Source organism: Prionailurus viverrinus, chromosome D1 (genome assembly GCF_022837055.1).
Source record: "Prionailurus viverrinus isolate Anna chromosome D1, UM_Priviv_1.0, whole genome shotgun sequence".
Lineage (NCBI taxonomy): Eukaryota > Metazoa > Chordata > Mammalia > Carnivora > Felidae > Prionailurus > Prionailurus viverrinus.
Genome location: NC_062570.1, coordinates 1,763,190 through 1,787,759, shown reverse-complemented (window position 1 = coordinate 1,787,759; position 24,570 = coordinate 1,763,190). Strand labels below are relative to the sequence as shown.

Below are 24,570 nucleotides of genomic sequence, written 5' to 3'. Positions count from 1 at the left end.
TTTAAACAAAGGAATAGTGGGGCAACTGGGGGGCTCACTCAGTTGGGCATCCAACTCTTGGTTTCAGGTCAGATCATGACTTCACAGTCATGAGTTCGAGCCCCAAGTCGGCCTCTACAGTGACAGGACAGAGCCTGCTGGGGATTCTCTCCCTGTCTTTTTCTCTCTGGCCCTCCCCTACATGTACTCTCTCTCAAAATAAATAAACTTTAAAAAAAAAGAGGGACAATACTTTTAAAAAACGGGAGGGAAGGCGCCTGGGTGGCTCAGTCGGTTGAGCATGTGACTTGGTTTCAGCTCAGGTCATTATCTCGTAGTTTCATGAGTTCGAGCTCCACGTTGGTAGTTCAGAGCCCGCTGATAGTTCAGAGCCCGCTTGGGACTCTCTCTCTCCCTCTCTCTCTGCCCACCCCCCATTCATGCTGTCTCTGTCTCTTTAAGAAATAAACTTTAAAAAAAAGAGAAAACAAAACCAATTACTTTTTCACTTAAGCAAACAAAAATATTTTATAACTGTACTATGCCTGAACTGCTCAAACAATTTAACCGCAATAAAACAGAAACTCTCTGAATGAATTAAAACCCAGTAAGAAAAGAAGCTAATCAAAAATGAGGAAAATGCATATTTATATACTATTCATACAACACTTACTTCACTTAGCTATGAAACCAAACTAATAACTGAAGAATATCCTAATATAATACTCGCAAATGCCCTTATGGTTTACCTAAGAAAGATCATGCCCATTCTAGATATTGTGGCTGGCGAGGCACAACTTAAATCATGAGTTTCAAACACAAAGTTAACATTTGGGCCGAACTGAATCCTTTCTCCACTGGGCATAGTGAGGAGTCGATTGTCATCCAGAACAGAATTCAGAGATTCTATCCATTCAGGGTCAATATCGCCGTCACATATTATCCATGAGCTGACATCTGTTTTCCAAACAAAAAAGAGGTAAAACACAAATACGTGCAGTGATGACAATTAAAAATAAGCAATAAAATAATTATCTTCTTCTTTAGAAGTAATGTCCAGGAAGTGTGATTTTATATTACTGCGCCAGAACACCAGGAGCACAAGTTGAACAAGCTGACATTTTCCACGTGAATCTGCACTACAAACGTCCTGGAGGCTGGACACCCACAGGAAGTCCTGGCTCAGGTGGCCAGAGACCTGGTTACATACCGTGTGGTAACGTTCTACTCACCCACCAACACACAGAACTGGAATCTCGCTAAACACAAGATGGTGTGCAAGACTTGGGGATTACCCGCCCCGTGACCTTGGCACATATTGTCCACACCCTTGTCTTCCGCCACGTCCTAAGAATGTATGAGTGCTTGCTACGTCACATCTCTTGTAGAAAATACAGGAAGTCCATTTTTAGCATCCTACCTGAGAAATACAAAACTCACCTGATTTCTTCGGTATATAAAAAGGTGACCTCAAAGGGGAGAAGCAGCGCTGTGTACAGAGGTCCTTTCAGAGACAAACCTTTTTTTTTTATCCATCCTTCCTAAACTGAGAGCAGTTTCAACTTGAACTTGGACATGTGAAACCGTCAAAGAAGAAACTATCACCAATGAAAGTGTGAAAAGTAAATACAGGCAATGTCTGGATTTGCCCCAGTGTGATATTATTAACTACAGTGAAAATGAAAAACCTCACTGAAATCTCTTCTAGTGTCACAGAGTTCTAAACGTTTCACTCATGGGCTTAGAAAAACAACTGTTAATTACAATCTACCAAAAACTGGAGAGTCTTCTCAGACCCTGGCCAAAAATTCTTTTAAAGATCAAGTCAGACATTTGAGACCAGGAAGTCTACAGTTTTACGACTTAAATTTTCAAAATTATTCAAAGCACTGTATTGAAATTAATGAGTGACAAGTGTTCACATACACACACACAACCAATTTTAATCCCAAATAAAAATTTGTCATCTTGCTTATTTATGAGGTACTAAGTAATGCATCAACCCAGCAAAGATTTTATTTTTTTTTCAGTATATTAATGTAGTTGTGAATCACACGTCACCCAGCCTACTCTGAGTTTCTATTCTAACGGAAGCTCCTATAGTGTGGAGGTCAACATGACAGCACATGTTGGGTCCCTCTGAAATAAAATACCAAACAACATCGTTTACGAGGCAGTTTAGGGTCACATGTAAGACTTGAGAGGGACAGCAGTAAAGACAATTCTATCATCCTCTAAAAATCATGAAGTAGAACAAGGAGTCACAGGACACGGACCAACCTTGAGGTTCCCGAACGACTTGGCGAGCGCTGTTTGTCAAAACGCCGTCCGACCATTCCCGTGTGTCCATGTCAATGTGGCCTAACAGCTGATGTCTAGGCATGGCTTTGGGGTTCATGGTGTACTGTTTCACCACTCTGCCAATTCTACAAAGTGCTGCCCTTAACATCCTCCAAAGGGTTGACTTTCCAGCACCACTTGGACCAACAATGACCACTCCCATCCTCTGGCGTAACTGCTCATACAATTCTAAAGCCTTCTTGATCTAGTAGAAAGGAGACATGTTTGAATATGGCTAATAGAACATAATCATGCACAGTCCTGTTCTCACTCTCTAACAACTGTCCTATTCCAAACACATAAAATTAAGTCTTTGATTTCTTCAGTGTAAGATACAGCCTTAAATAAGAGTACACCTAAATCTGAACACATTTGCAGGGTCATCTTTAAATCCAGTATTTCTTTAAAAGAAACAAGTATGCTTCCCAAGTCATTGGACAATACAATATGTTATTTTCTTCACTCATTCATTCAAATATATTCATTATTTTATTCACTTGCTGATGCATTCATTTATGTCCTGTATCTCCCAAAAAAAAAAAAAAAAAAAAGGGGAGATAAAACCTGAGGGAAAAATGTTCATTTTGAACACACACTTGCGCTACATACAAAAGCTACTAAAAAGAATTTCTCCTAAGAAATCATCAAAGTAGGGGCGCCTGGGTGGCGCAGTCAGTTAAGCGTCCGACTTCAGCCAGGTCACGATCTCGCGGTCCATGAGTTCGAGCCCCGCGTCGGGCTCTGGGCTGATGGCTCAGAGCCTGGAGCCTATTTCCGATTCTGTGTCTCCCTCTCTCTCTGCCTCTCACCCATTCATGCTCTGTCTCTCTCTGTCCCAAAAATAAATAAATGTTGAAAAAAAAAAAAGAAATAATCAAAGTAAAACATCAGAAGTAATGTAGTCAATTATCAAAAATATGCATGATGGTCTATTATATGCCAGGCTGGGGCACCTGGTGGGTGAGTCAGTTAAGCATCCAACTTCAGCTCATGTCATAATCTCACAGTTTGTGGGTTCGAGTCCCACATCAGTCTCTGTGCTGACAGTTCGGAGCCTGGAGCCTGCTTCAGATTCTGTGTGTCCCACTCTCACTCTCTCTCTCTGCCCCTCCCCTGCTCATGCTCGCTCGCTCTCTCTCTCTCTCTCTCTCTCTCGAAACTGAATAAACATTAAAAAAAAAAAAAATGTAGGGGTACCCGGGTGGCTCAGTCAGTTAAATGCCCAACTTCAGGTCAGGTCATGATCTCACAGTTCGTGAGTTCGAACCCCATATCAGGCTCTGTGCTGACAGCTCGGAGCCCGGAGCTGCTTCGGATTCTGTGTCTCCCTCTCTCTCTGCCCCTCCCCCACTCGCACTCAGTCTCTGTCTCTCAAAAATAAACAAACGTTAAAATAATGACTTATTATGTGCCAGGCTCTGTAACAGGCACTAGGAGTAAAATACTGAGTGAAAAGAGACATGGATTCCACCTTCCATGAACACTAATATCTGGTGGGGAAAATCAGTATTAGTCAAACATACAATTAAGCATTAATAAGTACACATAAAGAAGTAATGAAAATACTCAGCAAGGAAACCTAATGTGGACTCAAAGATCAGGGAAGGCTTCCCCGAGTTAGCAAGATTAAAATGGACAGATAAGGGGCGCCTGGGTGGCTCAGGCAGTTGAGCGTCCGACTTCAGCTCAGGTCACAATCTCACGGTCTGTGAGTTCAAGCCCCGCATGAGGCTCTGTGCTGACAGCCTGGAGCCTGGAGCCCCGAGCCTGCTTTGGATTCTGTGTCTCCCTCTCTCTCTACCCTCCCCTGTTCATGCTCTGTCTGTCTCTGTCTCAAAAATAAAGAAACATTAAAAAAAATTTTTTTTAAACAATAAAACAAAATGGACAGATAAAAGATAAAGATTATTAATAAGGAAGTAGCCAAAAGAAAGGATCAACATATTATAAAATATTCTTGACAGGTACCTGATTTGGTATGATTTCATAATTGGCTTCCTCGAAGACATGCTGTAACGCAGACCTGAGCTCATCATATTCTACTTCTTTAAAGTCGATCCCAGGAAATACATCTTTAATCAGTGCATCAAACCGTGCGCAATCAGCAAATGTAAACTTTGACATTGTATTAAGCCTCAATGCTTGTACCACAATATGACTTTCATCAACTAGAGAAAAAGTTTCATTTTAAAATGGTTAGTTACTGACTTCAGAAAGTTTCAGTGACTGTAAACCAGTCGTTGAGAACTATGATACGCATTATTAGTTATGACATAGATGTGCAAGAACCTAGAAACGGTTAAAGCCACATGCTACCACGGGAACTGGCATGCTCACCTTACTTACTGTCTTGTCTGCTGAGAAATAAAGATCCCAAGGTACAGCTCGGGACTCTCTTCCGCAGAACTTGAGTCCCAGCATTGCCAGACTTTAATCAATAATAAAAATCACGATCACTTATATTTGTATAAAACTTTACCATTTGTATGTGATCCTTATAATAAGTGCATCAAGTAAGGGGGTATTGCCATTTTTACTCTGATTTTATATATGAGAATAACGAATCTCTAAGGGATCAAGCGATATACCTGTGAAGGCACAGCAGTATTAGAGCTGGGATTCACACCCAGACCAATGCATTCCAGACTCAAGTGCCTCCAAATATACCAAAACTGCCCCCCCCCCAGAGATATTAAGTCCCGAGACTAACAACTAACAAACTGAGCAATAATTTTTAATCAGCCTTACTCAGAACTGTTCACAAATCCATCCCTTAAACAAATACAAACGCTAATATCATTGTTAGATTCTTATTTTTTCAAGGATAATAATTAGCTGCAGATTGATAACACATATCTATGAAGGCAAGAAACTATCTTTTAAAGTCCAATATTTCTCCAAAATTGCTTAATATTCCCATATTTAACTGTAGGCAAAGAGGCGTGGCCATACTGGAGTTTAAGCACTGAACTCGTTAATAAGCCATTTTGATTACTACAGGTATGGTTTCAACATTTCTCAACAATCAGCAGAGACAGACAACAGAAAAACAGTAATTTAAGCAACTCACCAAATGACTATCTTCCCTGGCAAATGCCAACCCAATAATAAAGCTAAAGCAACTTCCTTTTCTAATATGTAGACTCTGATCATTTTAAGTCCAAATAGATAATTTCACATGGTCCCTTTTTCTATGTTGTCTTATTTTCAGTGTTTTAACTTAGTTTTACTGGCATGTGAAGAGCTGAATATTCAGCCTTTCATGAAAGCACACATCCATGGGTGAGGGGGAATAATTTATTTTATGTAAATAGGAAAAAAAGGTGGTAAAGTACAATAAAATATCATGAGTTCAAACTGATGCGAATAGATGATTTAATAAATACATAAATAGGGAAGAGACAAATCTTACAGAAGAGTTTCAAATAATATTTTCAAATACTCCTTGCGCTAAAGGATCAAGTTTAGTCCTTGCACCCCACTTAGAAGGTGAGCCACACTCAGTAACCAGCTTCTAAAGAGTACGGGAGGGAAAGTGGGAAACAGTAACTGTACAGTTACTATCACATTGGAGAAACCCGGCAAATACCACCACAATACTCAATGAAGGTGAACATCACCAATGACGTCATGTGGTCATTGTGTACCCACGGATAGGATGTGATGTGATGTGACAGGCCCTTCACTCTCTGCTCTTCCTTCCCAATGTGGAAAACCAGGTCTAATCATGAGAAAAACATCACAAAAAAACCCAGACTGAGGAAGAGTCTACATGACATGTGACCAGTACTCTTAAAGAATGCGAGGGTCGTGGAAACAAAACACAAGGGGAAACGGTCACAGGGCCGAGGAGACTAAGGAGACATGATGACTAAATGCACCCTAGATCCGATCCTCAAACACAGAGGACATTAATGACTAAACGGGTGAAATACACATCAAGTCTGGACGTTAGTTAATATTAATACACGAGCCTCAGTTTCCAAGTATAGACAAATGTACCACAGTAAGTAAGACGAAACAATGGGATGCTACCTTTTAAACTTCACTGTAAAATTATTTTAAGGCTAAAAGGGTTTTTTCTCGGTAATCTTAAGATTTTTTTAAAGGGCAATTTTGTTTGGCATACTATCTCTTTGAAAGAGAAAATCATCCCAGAGCCCCTGGTTGGCTCAGTTGTTTGAGTGTCCAACTCTTGGTTTCAGCTCAAGTTATGATCTCACATTTTGTGAGTTCGAGCCCCGTTTTGGGCTCTGTGCTGACAGCATGGAGCCTGCTTAGGATTCTCTCTCTCTCCCTCTCTCTCTGCCTCTTCCCTGCTCACACACACTCTCACTCTCAAATAATAAACTCGAAAAAAGAAAAAAAAGAAAAAAAGAAAATCCCTATGTGTTTCTATGGTTTCTGTTCTCATTTTCAGACCAGTGAAATTCTCAGGCTCTGCTCCAGACCTACAGAATCAGGAAGCTGGGAGTAAGGGTCCAACACCAGTGTTTTAACAACCTTCTAGGTGATTCTACCACACATCAAAGGCCAAGAAGTGGACTAGATGATTCTTCTATATATCACAACTATTTAGTATCTAATGCACAGTTAAAAGTTAAGGATACTGGGTAAGAACTAGAGAAAACGTGAATGAAGTATGGACTTTGCTGAAAAAATAACCTCTCAATATCGGTCCACTAGCTGCAATAAATGTAGCACACTAATGTAAGATGTTAACAACAGGAGAAACGGGGCCAGGTTTTCAAAACCATCTTTACTGTATTTACAGCTTTTCCGTAAATCTAGAACTATTCCAAATTAAAGTTTATTTTAAAAACTAAGATCGCGGGGCGCCTGGGTGGCGCAGTCGGTTAAGCCTCCGACTTCAACCAGGTCACGATCTCACGGTCTGGGAGTTCGAGCCCCGCGTCAGGCTCTGGGCTGATGGCTCGGAGCCTGGAGCCTGTTTCCGATTCTGTGTCTCCCTCTCTCTCTGCCCCTCCCCCGTTCATGCTCTGTCTCTCTCTGTCCCAAAAATAAATAAAAATGTTGAAAAAAAAAAAAATTTATAAAAAAAAATAAATAAATAAAAAAAATAAAAACTAAGATCGCATCTGAATCGCAGACCTTACCTTTGTGTTTCCCGCCGGCTCTCTGCAGCTGTCTAAGAAGGCCTCCGCTTCCTCGAAGAACCGTCTTCAAGGCTCTCAGACCCCAGTCGTAATGCTGCTGAGGTGTCAAAAGTTCCCTTAAAGAGACATGGAAATCACAAAGCAATGACAGCCAGAAATTACTTTTTCATCGTATTTGAAGAGGTAACCACTGACACATAGAAATGGGTACTGATACTCCATTAATCTATATAAAAGAGCCATCACAGAAAACGATCACTCCAGAAAAGTGTTGAAGACGGATGACTCCCAAGGATCAGGACAACCGTGTCATGACCTGGCCAATCACCTTCATGAAGACACTAAATGACAAGTGCCTATCACCTTTACTCCTAAACTCTCTACTCCAGCCCTGTGGCCCTCGGTTTCTGGCACTCCAGTTGTCTCGTAAGTAACGTGAACAGAATGTTAGGATGCCCAGAGAAGCCAGAAGCCCACCGCTATTACTAGAAATAGGTCACGAGAAAAACTGGAGGACTCCCTCCAAAGGACAGGTTTTAAGGAGTCTGCTGATTTGTTCAATTAGCATCATTTAGCTGGAGCTCCCCAGTGAAGATATTTTTGCAGAAAGGAAGTCAGATCAAATTGATAGCATTGAAGGAACAAGTAGTTTTCAGTGAGATGTGTCCTTATTCAAACTAAAATCTTCCCTATTGACACCTTAAGTGCAATACAATCGCCAATATGAAAATCACTGACAAACGTGAAAAATGGTCATAATCAATCATCGGAACCAAAAATTATAAAAATATTTAACACAGGAAAACTCACCTGGATAGATTGAAGATAGCTACCAGTTTTCTGCCCAGGACTTTGGCCTCTTTGAAGCCCTCCGAATAGAGAATGACCTCAGCAATAAGCTCGTTGTCTGGGCGGGACATGGCAACCGGCCTGAAAAGCTGTTTAAGATTATCAGGCAGCTTCTGTCTTCCTCCATAACCTTTTCCAGCAGGATTCATGGTGATAAAAATCCCAGAATTTGAATTGATTTCCACCTGAAATATTAATTTACAATATGGGCACCAAGTATCTGTAACTATAAATATAAAATACACTGCCAACAGATTTTTATTGTGCATACTTCGACACACAGATCTTAGAACTCGGCAAAAGGTAAACGCTAATGAGCTAAGGATCTCCCTGCTCGACATACAATAACCGCCTTAGGAACAGCGGCATTTACGGAGGCCCTTTATAATCAGTTCTGTGAGGCCAGAATTTCGGAGGTGGTGACTCACTTGCCCATCTGCTCCTGTGTTTACCACAAGCCTCCTTGTATCGGGAGACAACACAACTCTGACCTAAAGTAAGTAACGGTTTCTGTCCTCCTGCAGCTTACGGTCTACGAGCAATCAAGGTATGATCAAGGCTGTGGCCGGGCAGGGCAGGGCAGGGCAGGGCAGCATATCATGAGAGCACCTAGCAGGAGCGTTTTCCACAGCACACTTAAAGTGAAATCAGAGTGTAGACAGTGAATGGGCAATTAGGTAGAAACACCTGGAGTAAGAAAATCTGGCTATAAAGGAGACAAAAGAGCAAGAGCAATGAATGGACAGGTAAGTGAGGGGAAGGTCCGCTTGTGTGTTCATTACATCAAATATTATAGTATTATTACACGACATACATTATTAAAGAGGACAAGATGCAGTGGTGTTAAAGGCCAGTGACGAGCGGGCAGAGGAGGGAGGGCTAAGTCCTCAATACAGAGGACACAGGGATACAGCCCCGGCAAGTGGGCAGGTTAGTGTGGACCGGGAACAAGGACAACCCTTTCTTTCTAAGAGGAGGAGAGGAGAAAACACACTCAGTGCGGAAGAAAGTCAGCTGTGACGGTACAAAGGTAGAAACGTAATAGTTTCTCGTTTCCTCATGAAGAGTTTAAGCAACACGTGAGTAAGCTGTCACTAAATGAGAACCGCTCTTCCTTCCTTGCCCTGCCCTGAGAAACCTGTGCTGTGAAGACACTATGTGGCTCAGCAGGTAACTTCACAGCTAACTTCCAGTGTTGTCAGTGCTACACTTCCATACACAGATGCTCACGCTCTCCTGACAGGAGTGTGGATCTCCTCTGGGGAAAAGTGAGGAACAGAAAAACAGCTAAGTGCTTACTGTTCTAAGATGCATACAGAATAGTAATTAAAGGGGCACCTGGGTGGCTCAGTCGGTTAAGCGTCCGACTTCAGCTCAAATCATGATCTCATGGTGCATGGGTTCGAGCCTGCATCGGGCTCTGTGCTGACAGCTCAGAACCTGGAACCTGCTTCAGATTCTGTGTCTCCCTCTCTCACTCTCTGCCCCTCTCCCACTCATGCTATCAAAAATAAATGAACATTTTAAAAAATCTTTAAAAAAAAAGACTAGTGATTAAAAACATGCGCTTCCAAATTAGACCCGAGTTCAATTCGCAGCCCCACTGCTTACTCCCGACTCACCAAGTTCTGCTTCCCCATCCATAAAGAAGAAAAGCACAACAGTACCCATGTGGAAGGGTTACCAGCATGAAGTGAGAGCATACACAGGAGCACTAGGGTGCCAGCCTGGGGTGCCAGCCCAGGGTAAGTGCCCAGTAAACGCTAGCAGCATTCCCACAAACACGCAGCACTCGAAGTCTGAAGGTGAATGGTGAGGTGCGACCAAAATAGGGTGAGAAACCTCGGATGATTCATGGGCAAAAAGGTTTAACAAACAAGTCAGAAGCAGGGATGCCAGGAGAGATAAAGACAGAGCGTTTGCCTGAGTGTGCAGAATACTTCAACTCTTTCAATTCCCAACACGTGCCATACCTCCTTGCCAAGCAGCTCGCACACGGTTCTGTGGTTCTTCAGGGCATCCTGGATGGTCTGGATTTGCATGGACACTGCCGACAGCACAGACTCCTCCAGTCTATTGAACTCATCAAAACAACCCCAGGCCCCACACTTCACCAAACCAACAAAAATCCGTCCCATTGACTTCACATCGATGCCCTAAAAAATTACAACAAAAATTACATCCGTTAAAAACTAACGAAGATCTCTAAAAACAACTGAATTCTTGGTCACTTAGTGAGCAGGTCATCGTTTCACCCATCTGTCTCTCTTCTTCGCACAGGTTCAATAGCTACACTTTCCGGGGGGGGTTCAAAGAATAAACAAAGGAATTCATGTACAAGTGTTCTGTGAAGGACACAGAACTAAATAGATACAGGATTCTTAGCTATTCTTTATGTTAAAATAGAAATCCTACACAAAATGTTCTAAAAACAGTAATTTCAAAATTAGTTTACTTTTTTCTCTTTTCTGTTCACTCTTTTCCTTCTTATAATAAGCATTTCTGCACCCTCAAATCTTCATTCTGTATTTAAAATTATTTGCAATAGTTCTCTCTAGAAAAGTTCAGAGTCTGCATTATCTGCAGCCTCTCTCCATGTTGCTTTTCAAACAAAACAAATTCTGTTTTCAAGCTACCCAAAAGCAAAGTGATCTCAAGATAGAGTATTTCATTTGTAAGGACATGAAAACTAACCCAGACTCATAACTAACACACTACTATCTAGTTTGCGAATGATTTCCTCTACCTCATCACAATTAAAAACTAAGACTTGTCTCCCGAGAAGTCCGCCCAGGGCCTTCACCGACTCGGTCTTCCCCGTGCCCGCCGGCCCGTACGGGTTCCCGCCCAGGCCCATCTTCATGGCCTGCGTCAGCGTCAGGTAGCACTTGTCCGTCAGCGGCGTGTAGACCAGCTTGGGAGCATTGCCCTACACGAGGGAGAGGGAAAGGGTGAATGCTCACGCTGTACTCAACGTCCCACACGTGTCCTTGTGGCACTAGCTAAAAAGCTGTTAACAGAGAAAAATACCCGAAATACTTTTTTAGGGAAAGAAACTTTTTAAAAGCGCACAGCGGTAAAAACTAAACTTAATCTCAGGCATGTGGTTTATGCCTTCCTCAATTAATATACAGTTAGGTTTTCCAAACATTCTCTCCGGTTCTTGATAATGGTACAGACATGCTGCTAAGGCGAAAAAATCCAAAACTATATGATACGATAATCATCCTATTTTGTATTTTAAAATTCGTGTAAATTATTTCCCTGAATCTTATGATCTTTTTAAGTCAGAACAACTTTCGAACTCCAACGTTATTATTTTGAAAAATGCCTCGTGAAATTACTAATTTTATCTCATCAAAGAGGTCTCAAAATTTCTCCTAAGTCTTCGGGAAAATAGAACCAATCCCAGTTGCTGTTTATAGGGCTTTTCTTCAATGGCGGTAGACACAGACATGGTCTCCAAATACATTCCCTTCTTGAAGGAGCCAGCTGGCAACTCTCCTGACGTGCACTTATTAACCCAACCGTCAGATATATTCCGAAGACTGACTCGTGATGGGACATGCAGAGAGGATGCAGCGGGGTGTTTTGAGAACAGGTTCCATGGGCTAGGTTGTCTGTCTGTTTGGAAATTCTTCTATGGCACAGACTGAAAACACTCGGCAAGTGAGACAGCGCTAACCACGGCCTCGCGTGGGGCCCGGCCGGGCTCCTTTCGTGGGATCGGTCTTCCACCCTTCCCAGATTGAAGGGAGAGCCCGGCTTCTGTCGCAATGCAGTACAACCCTGCCACTATTTTAGATTTTCTGCCAATATTTCTCCAACATAACATCTTCTTAGTTATGATGAAACAGAAAAAAACAGTCACAAATATATTCTTCAAAGTTAGGACTCAAAATTTTTTCATACAACAGCAAATTTCCGTTAAAATAAATAATTTTAATTGAAAAAATGAAACACTTTTGCCACGAGTCATACCTGGTACTCATAAGTGTACTGAAGTTCACAATCCACCATTTGAATATAACAAGTATGATCACTTTTCATATAAAATCTGACTTGTTTTTTCCAGGCCCAGTCTTCAGTTGTATGAACCTGAACTTGGTTTAAATGCTTTACCACATCAATGTTATGAATGATATCAAGAATCAGTGCTTTAAGTTTAAGCTCCAGAATGCCAGACTCTGTATGCAAAGTAAAATGTTTGGAGAAAATATTAGCCTGAGATTTCTGTATTCAGTACGTACATACACAGAGCTTCAAAATGAATCTAAATGTTAATTTCATGATACAAATGAATGACACAATAATGTAACAAATTAAACCGATGTCGAATCCACCAGTCAGAAATAAGAATTCCCCTGCGAAGAATAGGACATCAAATTCAGTGAGAGTGGGCTGCGGTCCCTTACACCAGAAGCAAGCACACCCCATCCGGCTTTTCCCTGTGAACACAAGTATAAGACACGGACAGTGGGCACTCAGCTGCTACTTCGGAGTCTGAAAAGCAAAGAGTATCAGGCCAACTGGGGAAGATCAGAATTAGACATGTCACCAAACCAGTGGCGGATTTACCCTTTTCTTTTGATCTCTCTGGTCTCCCCAGGCCTGGGCCAACGCAGCCAGAAACCTGGACTGGCGCAGTCAGGCAGACTCCCGGGGAGGGCCCGGGGCTCAGGCGTGAGGAGCAGACAAGGAATCTGTTGGGGGCTACAGCACTGGCCCCGGAGACCAAGGGGCTAAAACCCTAAGGGAAGGGAACCTTCCTCTGAAATCAGAGAACCTGGGATCCCTGGAGACTAGGACAAACCCCACATGCTCTCCTCCTCTCTCTTCTGCCACCAACTGCCCCAGGACACAGACACAGTCACAGAAAGTGAGCAGGTCAGGGCACATGAAATCCCAGCTTTCTGGCCAGGAGAACAGAAAAGGAGCCCAAGAAAACCACCAAGTACTATGAAGAGCATGGAGATGGAGGGATGGGAAAATGACCCTGGAAACTTGTTTAGGATTGCTGGGCTCACCCCCAAGCAATGCAGATGGCACCCTAACCATCAAAGCAGGCACTCTGAGAACTGGCCGCTAGATGGCGCACACGTGAAGCCCATCTCAACAGTGCTGCAAAGACTTCATTTTTGAAGTACAGTTGATTTATGGTGTTGTGACCGATTCAGGAGCACAGCATAGTGATCTGACATCTTACACATGACTCAGAGACTCTGGAAAGAGAACTGGCATCAGAACCACAAACCACAGAAGGCTGGCTGGCACGTGGGGCCCGAACCCAACATCTACTGCTAACAGAAAATATCAACACTGTCTCAAGGACTGACAAGACCCAGACGCTCATAACACAATGTTGAAAACGTCCAGGGTATCATCCCACATCATTCAACATGCAAAGAATAGGGGCGCCTGGGGGGCTCACTCGGTTGTCTCCAACTTTGGTTCAGGTCATGATCTCATGGTTCATGGGCTCGAGCCCCGCGTTGGGCTCTGTGCTGACAGCTCAGAGCCTGGAGCCTGCTTTGGAATCTGTGTCTCCCTCTCTTTCTGTCCCTTCCCTACTCAATCTCTGTCTCTCTCTGTCTCAAAAATAAACATAAAAAAAGTTAAAAAAAAAAAAAAAAACATGCAAAGAACCAAAACAATCCTAATTCACTTACGACAGCAGAGATGAAATAAAAACATTCTCCAATGAAGGAAAATCTGTAGGAAAGAAATCACAGCCCGCAATCCTGCTCTAAAAGAAATGCTGAAGGATGTCCTTCAAAGAGAAGGAAAACGGTACCAGAAGGAAGCTTGGAGCATCAGGACGGAGGCAGAGCGACAGAAGCGGTGAGCACCCAGTTAAGTACAACAGACTGTGCTTCCCGGTCCTTAAAGATACACTCCATGTTTACAGGCAACGATGTAACTCCGAGGTTTCAGAGTATGCAGATGTAATAAATGAAACAATTACCACACAACTAAAAGAGGACAAGGAAATTAGTACGGGGTAAGGTTTCTACACGCGTTTTAATGAATCACCAATTCTAAGTACAATATTAAAGCATGTACATTGTAATTCCTAAACTAACCTCTGAAACAGATGACTGATAGTCAGAAACACGATAAGATAAACTAACAAAAAAAGTTCCAGTAACCCAAAAGGAGGCAAAAAAATGGAACATTGTTCATACCAGTGCCCCCTGGATCCTCCGAACTCGTATCGATGCTAGTATAGTGCTCTAACTTAGTCACCAGCTGGGTTTCGATCTGATGAAGACTATGGTCTTGGATAGCGTTTTCCACATCTTCAGTGAACTTAATCTGCTCTGCCAAACACAGTATCTAATGGATCAAGAGAAAAAATATTTTACAAGGTAAATTTACCTAGAAACATTTCATAAATGTAAGGGAAGACACTTTTCTGGATTTGCACTCGCCTGCGAGGTCTATGGGCATGTGTCACTGGCACCTCAAACTGCACAGGACCACACGGCCGCAGGAGAGCACTGTGTGCTGCCACCAAGCCCACCACCGACCCGCCTCCCACGACCCTCCCACACACCTGGGTTCCGTCCTAAGACCCACCAAGCTCATGCAACCCAAGACATCTGCCCTTTCTTCTCTGCACTCTCCCCTTTATAAATGGCTTCTTTTCAAGGATGCAAGGATACCAGCGTATGAGGAGTTCCATCTAGTAAAATGGTAATATTCTAGCGTTCCAAAATAATCTCAGTATACTACTGAAGTGTCGAATTTCCAAATTCTAACTTTTTAAATTAATTAATTAATTAATTTATTTTGAGAGAGAGAAAGAAAGCAAGAGAGAATCCCAAGCAGGCTCTACACTGTCAGCACAGAGCCTGACGCAGGGCTTGAACTCACGAACTACGAGATTATGACCTGAGCCTAAATCGAGAGTTGGACGTTTGACCGACTGAGCCACCCAGGAGTCCCTCAAAATTTTATCTTAAATTAAGTTGTCGTAATCTTTCATTCTAATACCCATAAATAGAAACTAGGTATGGATTAAGATAGAACCTTTATATTTACAAAAAACATGAAATGGTAACACTAGTTGAAAGGCTTTCTGGAACGGTACCAATCTAGCAGGGCTACTGATAAAGCAATTATACATCTAAACGCTAACCTTTGACAACTTAGAGTCAAATTCTTTGATACAGTTTTTTTTTTTTTTAATTTTTTTAATGTTTATTTTTGAGAGAGACAGAGTGCGAACAGGGGAGGGGAAGAGAAAGAGCGACACACAGAATCCAAAGCAGACTCCAGGCTCTGAGCTGCTCTGAGCTGTCAGCACAGAGCCCGGCAGAGGGCCGAACCCACAAACCACGAGATCGTGACCTGAGCTGAAGTCGGACGCCCAGCTGACTGAGCCACCCAGGCGCCCCTTGATACAGTTCCTAAATGAACACAGAAACTAAAGACATGAAACATCATCACATAAAAACACTAGACCTGCTGACCAACTACTATGGAAGAGTGTTTTTCTGGTACATACTTTTCAGTACCCAGATGAATATCATATGTCATCAAATTTAGTCACCTCAGTATACATTTTATGACTTAACACAGCAGGCTAAGCTGTGTGTTACTGGTATTCACATATCATCAAACACTGTATAAATATCATTGTATATGCAGCATTAAATATCATTCTTTAAAGGAAGAGTAATTCTGTCTGGGGCAAAATCAACCCCCCCAGATTTGTAGGACAAAGTCATTAGAGTCTTTCATCAGGTGTAAGGAAGGAGAAACATTTAAGAAGATCCAAATCTACTTCTGGAGAAAAGACTTTGCTTTGAATTTCCGTATGAAAATGTTCACTTGCCACCCCCAAACTAGTACTCATACACAGGAACCTCCTTTCAGACACCACCACTGAATTTCTGTATTATAAACGCACGTCAATAATCTCAACTTTTAGTAGCCTGCTATACAATTTCCATAGGATGCTACAAAAAGGGAGTCAAGATACGGTCCAGGCTAATCCTGCAGTCATGCTGCCATCAGGATATGTACACAGGCACTCACGCTATTAACTGCCCAAAATGTAACCATCACTGACAGTATTTTGCCAACATTGTACAATTTAGCCTTCAAAACAAGTTGGCAATGTTCCTATCATTATAACCTCTTAACGCGTGCCTAGAAGAATCAGAGTATGCTGACAAAAGCAGTTTTTGAACCAAGGTCTGTGAGATTCTTTCCACTCTGCATGCTGTCTCCTTCCCAGAGCAGAAAGTTCCTTGTCTACATTACCTGAGGTCCTTACAAAAATGCCTTTACAGAAGTGAATGAAGAGTATGTAACACGGGAATGCAAAATGGTGCGGCCACTCTGGAAAACAGTGTGGAGGTTCCTCAAAACACTAAAAATAGAACTACCCTATGACCCAGCAATGGCGCTACTAGGCATTGATCTACAGGATACAGGTGTGCTCTTTCGAAGGGACACGTGCACCCCCATGTTTATAGCAGCACTATCGACAATAGCCAAAGTATGGAAAGAGCCCAGATGTTCATCGGTGGATGAATGGATAAGAATGTGGTATATAAACAATGGAGTATTACTCGGCAACCAAAAAAAATGAAATCTTGCCGTTTGCAACTACATGGATGGAACTGGAGGGTATCATGCTAAGCAAAATCAGTCAGAGAAAGACAAATATCATAGGACTTCACTCATATGAGGACTTTAAGAGACAAAACAGATGAACATAAGGGAAGGGAAGAAAAAATAATATAAAAACAGGGAGGGGAACAAAACATGAGAGACTCTTAAATATGGAGAACAAACAGAGGTTACTGGAGGGATTATGGGGGGGGGGGGGGGGATGGGCTAAATAAGTAAGAGGCATTAAGGAATCTACCCCTGAAATCATTGTTGCACTATATGCTAACTAACTTGGATGTAAATTAAAACAATAAATTAAATTTAAAAAAAAAAAAAAAAAAAGAAGAGCTCAAAGACAATAAGAGTACCTAACAGCCTGCATCAGGTACATGAACCCAGGTGCACCATTCAATCGTCTACATAAATGCTCTTGAGACAAATTTTTTTAAGCATTAACTGCTAAGACACTAGAATACTTGGTTTGGGTTGAAAAATGAACTATTCCTACTGGCACTTGTCCATGTTTGCACGGAGATAATGAACTATTCACAGTGTCCACCGTCCACACTGTCACCTGGCCGCTCGAGAGCCCTGAGGTCAGCTGCGGGCTCTGATTGTGCAGCCCGGTTTCCTCTGCCCGTCTCTCCCGTGCATCTCCTCACACGAGGGTCATTCTCCCAGTCCATCGCTATGCAATCCTTACTTCCGTGGAGTCGTTCACCTTTTGTCTTTTAGCCTAAGTTCACTTAAATCCTACCTGGAAGTCGACAGGAACAGGGAGCATTTTCAGTAGTAACACAGCAGCTTACCTTTGACTTTGCAACGGCATTATTATTCATTGCTGATTACTCTTAATTTTCTCTAAGAGTTTAACGAGAATTTTTAAAACATATTTTAGTTTGACTCAAAAGGCTAGAAAGCACCAAAGAATGAAAGATAAAATGGCTAAGAATCTACAATGTTCCAAGATTCCTATCTAAGGTCTCACGCTTTAAAAGAACCAACATGAAACTTGTGCCAAAGCTACCACATGCTTTAGCGTGGAAAGAAACCAACGCTGAGCAGGGTAGATTTTCCTGTGAGAGATCAGAGAACACCTCAAGGCCCGCCCTTCACAGGCCCCAAGAACTAAGTCCCAGGTGCCCTTCGCTGGGAGGCTGAGCCCCAGCCAGCCAGGAAGCAAGCCCTGAACGACACAGGGCACTGAGCGCGGGTCTTAGCACTACGCTCCGGTGAGACCCGGAACACGTTTCACACGATGCAGATCCACGGCTGGTGTTTCAGGTGGGCGTTCCTGTGACCAGCGAGCGCATGCACTCTGGCTCAGGGCCCAGGCCGGATCTCTGACCTGCACCGACACCCCGCCAACCTCCTGCCAGCCCCGTCTCCGGGATGATCCCGCGGGAGCGGCAGGGACAGTGTTGCGGGTTCCGGGCCTCTCCATCAACGACGGGCTAATCTTCGGGAACCAGAGCACTCCCACGTGACTGACCCCCCTCCCGCTTCATGCCCCACCGGCCCGTGCTGCTGGGCTCTCGGCATGCCTCCGGCGTGAAGGCATCTGAGTGACAGCAAGCTGACAGGGCTGGAAGAGAACGTGGCCGCCAAGCAGCTCGTGCGGCACACCTCACAGCTGACGGAGCGAACACGCAGAAGCGAGGCAGCTGGTCGGTGCGAACCGCCGGATGAAGAGCCACCTGCCGTGTGACACCCTGGCCTCCCTCCACCCCAGACAGAGGCCGCTTACCTGTGAGGGGAACAAGGACGGGTCCACGGCACCTGGAGGGCTGCGTGCAGCAGTGACACATTCCGCCAACAAATGTTTCAAGGTCTGCTTCATTTCCATGGCTAAACCATTTAACCAGGTCTGGAAACAGAATTACCAATGACAAATGCAGTCGTAAAACAAACACCTACCCTGTTGAGTGACCCTGTTCATTTCAGGAAGCAGGATTACAATTTCTTACTGCCCCTCATACTCCCAAAATCGTCTTACAGGACATACTTATTTTATTAATGAAAGATTTAAATAATTGGAAGAAATCAATTTTTTCACTTCTGGGGATCATGGTTAAGCGTGAAAACCCATACAAGTGTCGTCAGCCACTGTCATCAACTCTACAAATGACGGTACTACGAGCAACGTTAACCCCATGGTTTCATCATTCTAAGAAATCAAGCTAGATAGGCCAGGAAATCAGGGCCACAGTGACTGGCTAAGTGTCGGGGCTCAGGCTCTCCTGGTGAGCCCATGTTCAGAAGGCTGTGATGTAAACAGGAAATGCATCATTAGGGTGATGTCTATTACTCAGGGAACTACGCTGCTCCTTTACACAAAACTAACTTTGTTTCCGAGTCAAAATAACACATTTTTTTCACTTGATTGTAGGTAAAATAATAAAAGGTAATGGAAGGTAACATAAAAAGACTGATAAAAATAGCAGTGAATGTTTATTGATCACTTTAAGAAACTATATGTGCAATAAAAGGAGTACAAAATCTACCATGCTAAATAGCTCTAAGTTCTAGACTTAAAGTTCTAGACTTTTTTATCTTTAGAGCACTCTCCAGGGTACCAACAGCTCTGCTCATCACAGTCAGGGCTTCCAGACCCCACCATTCCTCTGCTGGGAAACCTGCTCTGGCCAGCGGCTCCCGCTGAAGCTCTTCGTCTCTCTGTGCATCTGGTCCCAACAGAACAACAACAGGGGCGCCTGGGTGGCTCAGTCACTCAAGCATCCAACTCTTAATTTTAACTCAGGTCTTGATCTCGCAGCTCATGGGCTCGATCCCCATGTCAGGCTTTGTGCTGATGGCACAGAGCCCACTTGGGGTTCTCTTTCCCTCTCTCTGTCCCTTCCCTGCTTGTGCTCTTTCTGTCACTCTCTTGAAATAAACACGAAGGAAGGAAGGAAGGAAGGAAGGAAAGAAGGAAGAAAAAAAGGAAGGAAGAAGGAAGGAAGGGCAAACAACAGAAACACACCTCTTTACCAAGCACAAACATGGGAGCTACCTAACAAGCATGTGCTTTCAATCACTTCATTTGTGTAATCGACATCCGATAAAATGCTGAGCCTTAACCAGGAACGGGCATGTCGCTGAACTGTACAGCTAAGTGTGGGATAAGCCACGGGCCCCAACTGCAAGTTTGAAGACAATTGTGGAATGTGAAGATTACAGTTCAATATGATGCAATCCACCACTGTCTGGCATTCGCTGCACACCAGTCAGATGTCCCAGACAGTTTGCGTCCAGTGCTCCAGGGCCAAGTAATCAACAGTCGTTCCATAAATGCATTAGTTTCAGGCTTACCTAAATCATCTTATAAAACAATCATCTCACACAACACATTTTGGGAGTGTGAGAGTCAAGAAGAAATTTTAATTCCACCTCTTGAAAAAACTCATCTTATACAAGTACCTGTTGAATACTAATGTTCCAAACACTATATGGTATAAAGCCATATTTTTAATAAACAGGCTTTGCAACATATAGTAAGATGAGTATCTGATAGACAGGAAAGTTGTGATTCTAAGTCACACAGCTAGTAAATTGAGGAGCTCAGATTAATAGCCAGTCTTGTCGGCACACAGCCCGGCATGAGGTTCGATCTCATGAACCGTGAGATCATGGCCTGAGCCAAGTCAAGAGTCGGGCACTTAACCAACTGAGCCACTCAGGTGCCCTGTTATTTTTTAAGACACAAGAGGAGTTTCCTAAATGGCCAAAGTTTACCCTACAAATCGACTAATTTATTTTTGATACAAAGTTCATACAGTTAATTCTTTTTATTTTCATAATTGAAAAAGAATTACTTACCTCTACATTATTTGAAATTAAAACTTTATTTTTAAAAGGTACAACTTCTCCCTCTAAAGATTTCATTGCAGTTATATGTTTTGATTCTTCATCAAAGCACACGCTGTTAATACCTATAATATAAAAGAACAGTTGAAATGCACAAAGATTAAAGATATCATTATTAAACAAGACACATCATTACCACAGAATGCGTAATATACACCTGATAATATGCATTACGTATGACAATTATATTAATTCCCCTATACAACAGAACAGCTTCTCCTTACCAAAAATTGACAACAACCCAAATGCCCCCAAATGCCCGCCAGCCAGTGAACGAACAGCTGACACACTCCAACACTGGAAAACTACTCCACAATGAAAAGGAACAAAACGTACCTGCAGGGACCTCCCAACCATTCTAATGAGCACAACAGGCCAGACACAAACAGGTGCATAAGAACACACACTGGGCGCATGTGGGCTCAGTCAGTTAAGCATCTGACTCTTGGTTTTGGCCGAGGCCATGATCTCACGGTTTGTGAGTTCGAGCCCCACACAGGGCCCCACACTGACAGTGCAGAACCTGCTTGGGATTCTCTCTCCCTCTCTGTCTGCCCCTCCCCGACTCACATGCATGTGTGCTCTCTCAAAATAAATAAATGAACATTAAAAAAAGAAAAGAACATATACTGCTAACTCCACTAACGTGATACAAGAGACAAAAGAAAGAGGGAGGGCAAATGGGACTTCCCTCCCCCAGATTTGTACACTTTATTTAACAGTATACAACAAGAGCTTAAATACATTACCCAATTTTGATCTTAGGAAAAACCCTCTAAGTTATTCTTTCCAATTTAAAACAGGAAACAAGGGGCACCTTGGGGGCTCAGTCGGTTGAGCGTCCAACTTCAGCTCAGGTCATGATCTCACAGTTCGTGGGTTTGAGCCCCACATCGGGCTCTGTGCTGGCAGCTCAGAGCCTGGAGCCTGCTTCAGATTCTGTGTCTCCCTCTCTCTCTGCCCCTCCTCCACTCATGCTCTGTCTCTCTCTCTCTCAAAAATTAATAAACATTTTAGAAAAATGACAGTAAGAGACGACACTGAGAGAGTGGAGGCAGAGTTTGGATGCAAGCCTGCTGATGCCAAGAGCTCTCTCCAAGCCTCCCACAGCCCAAATCACAGCTGAGATAAAGGACCTGAAAGCTTCACACATACACTGGTGAGTAAATGCTTCTGTGAAGCACCAGAAACTCAATACATTAGGTCTTCACAGCTCTGCCCTCCCTGGGGCAACTTCTCTGCTCTGCGCTTGCAGCACGAAAGTGGCTCTGGACCACGACGGGCATGGCCGTGTTCCAACGAAACTCTACTTCCAACTGTCCGGCTGTGAGGGTGCCTGGGGGGCTCAGTCGGTTCGGCGTCCGACTTCGGCTCAGGTGATGATTTCATGGTGCATGGGTTCAAGCCTCGCATCAGGCTCTCTGCGGTCAGCGTAGAGCTTGAAGCCTGCTTCAGATCCTCTGCCCCCCACTCGAAAAGTAAGTAAACGTTACAAATAATAATGAGATAAAACAATACAATAAAATAAAATAAATCAGGCTGTGAGCCGGATTTGGCCTGTGGGCCTATAGTTCACTGATACCTAATCAGAAGTGAAGATCACGATGAAAGTTTTTTCTTGTTATTTTGAAAAACACAGCTCTCTTCCCCCAAATGGAATGCTTTGAGAAAATAATCATTATTTCTTTGGCAGACCTTCAGTAATCAATAACCTGCCTACAGTGACAACACTGCTGGAGCCCAGGGTCCCATCACCGTACGCCTATCACCAGGTAACCTCACCGAGTCCCACAGCTTAACCACTACCCGTGCACAGTGGACCCCTGACTGTCCACCCCCGTCCCAGACCTCTCTGCTCTCAGGAACCGCCTTCTGGGTGCCTCCACCTGGACGTCAGGCAGGAAACCTTCAGCTCGACAATGAAGAGGCACGTTCCCCATCACTCCCAGGCCTCCGCACGGCCAATTCCTTCTGCCCTCACACCTTTCTTCCAGCTAAGACCGACACCTTCTTCAGATCCACCCAGCCTTGAGACGCCGCAGATGTGAGCGACGGGTCCCACAGACGAGCCACAACAGCACATACCTGTCAGCCGCAGCCACAGCCATCGATCAGCCAACTCGTGAGGCTGCCTGTCCCATCAAGATATAAATCCCTCCCAAGGGCAGGACAGGCATTTTATTCAGTAGCCTACGTCAGAGCCTAACATTATGCCTGGAAGGTACGTGAAACGCAGGACCTGTTGAAGGAGTGTTGGCTCTTACCGGCGAACAGCTTTCTGAGGTGAGACTGAATCACTGACGGGCTAGTAGACTGGCCCAGGATCTCCAACAGGTCATCGTCACCGATGAAATAAAACCTTGGAAACGTTGAGCGTTTTTCCTGATAATGACAAAAAGAATAGCCTTATCTTTTCAAATAACTAATAAAGTACTTTACAACTTGTTACATAAATATTTTTAAAGAACATGCCTCTAAAAATTCATTCAATGATTTCTGACATCTTTGAAGCTGATCAAGTATGGTTAGCAGCGAATTTCTGATTCCTGCGTGAGTCGTTAATGTTGTGACTCTATTGTCTTTCTTGATGTCACTCATTATCGATCTACAAAAGGAAAAAAAGTTATTTTTACCTCCACTTTAACACTTTTTGACTGAAAGAGAAATATTGAGACATTTATTTTTTATCTACTTAAAATAAAATAGAGGTAACGCTACTATAAAAGCAAAACACCACTGTGTTTCTTCTAAGAAATGGCAAAAATTAGTGATGTCCCGTTACCATTTTTTAATTATTTTTTCTCCCGTAAGGAAGCTCTACGTCCAACATGGGGGCTCGAACTCATGACCCGGAGATCAAGAGTTGCATGCTCCACCGAATGAGCCCACCAGGTGCCCTCCATTACCATTCTTAACCTCCCATGTTGCAAATTCGCTTATTTCGTTCATTCTCTAAACAAATATTTAGCCCCATCTCATAAAGATAATGGTCCAGCGAGAAAGATATTAAATATTTTCTCAAATTATTTAAATAAAATATTGATATATACTAATGAGGAAAAGTACTAATGAGGTATTTTAAAGCAGCTAACGGGGCAATCCCTAATCCACAGCTTCTGTGAGAAAGTGATTGAGGCTGAGTCTGCATGGTGAATAGAAAGAAGACATCAGTGAGCGGGAGGGGAGCACCTTCTGGCAAAGATCCTGGGAAGGGCTCGAAATGTTCGAGCAAGTCAAGGCTGGCGTCCCCAAAGGGAACAGAGAACGCACAAGAGCAGGCTGCGGAAATGGACAAGGAGAGGCTATGCTCTATCCTCAGAACAACAGGAAACCTCTCTACACGTTTACTAAAGAATTCAAGGAAACGGGCCACAACAACTCTCCAGCACAAGACCACTCTGGCGGTCACACAAGAGGCTCACTGCTGAGGATGAGCACAAACCCAAGTGAGGCCACGGACCCAGGGAGTGATGACAAAAGTAGCTCAGAATAAAGGCAAACCAGGAGAGACATAAAGACATGAAGTAGGTCAGAATCAACAAATGCAGTGACCTACTGGATTTGGAGGTACAGGGGGAGGTCAAATACCCCTATGATTCCACTCTGAGCAGTCAGTTATCGAGAAAGACACAGGGAAGAGGACCTGAGCTAAAGGGATAAGCTTGTGAACCTGCTTTTGGCACAGTGAGGGTGTCCACACCCTGGGGCTCAGGAGAGAAGGAGGGCTCGACAGGTGGACAAGGACGGAAGAGGGGATGAGACCGCCCATGGAGCGTGACACAGTCACAGGAGA

General features: G+C 43.4%; 1 protein-coding gene across 11 annotated transcripts in view; it reads right to left on the bottom strand.

Moving 5' to 3' along the window:
• DYNC2H1 (dynein cytoplasmic 2 heavy chain 1) overlaps positions 1 to 24,570 on the bottom strand; it is a 355,486-nt gene that overhangs the window by 283,282 nt on the left and 47,634 nt on the right. For all 11 annotated transcript variants that reach the window (XM_047878743.1, XM_047878737.1, XM_047878734.1 and 8 more), the window contains 13 exons: positions 23,250 to 23,382; positions 23,042 to 23,159; positions 20,730 to 20,842; positions 18,658 to 18,777; positions 14,471 to 14,621; positions 12,267 to 12,472; positions 11,032 to 11,214; positions 10,259 to 10,441; positions 8,247 to 8,470; positions 7,437 to 7,552; positions 4,288 to 4,487; positions 2,260 to 2,524; positions 729 to 936 (listed from right to left, as the gene is read on the bottom strand). In XM_047878743.1, the coding sequence (XP_047734699.1) occupies positions 729 to 936; positions 2,260 to 2,524; positions 4,288 to 4,487; positions 7,437 to 7,552; positions 8,247 to 8,470; positions 10,259 to 10,441; positions 11,032 to 11,214; positions 12,267 to 12,472; positions 14,471 to 14,621; positions 18,658 to 18,777; positions 20,730 to 20,842; positions 23,042 to 23,159; positions 23,250 to 23,382 (2,220 nt within the window). The remainder of the gene's footprint in view (positions 1 to 728; positions 937 to 2,259; positions 2,525 to 4,287; positions 4,488 to 7,436; positions 7,553 to 8,246; positions 8,471 to 10,258; positions 10,442 to 11,031; positions 11,215 to 12,266; positions 12,473 to 14,470; positions 14,622 to 18,657; positions 18,778 to 20,729; positions 20,843 to 23,041; positions 23,160 to 23,249; positions 23,383 to 24,570) is intronic.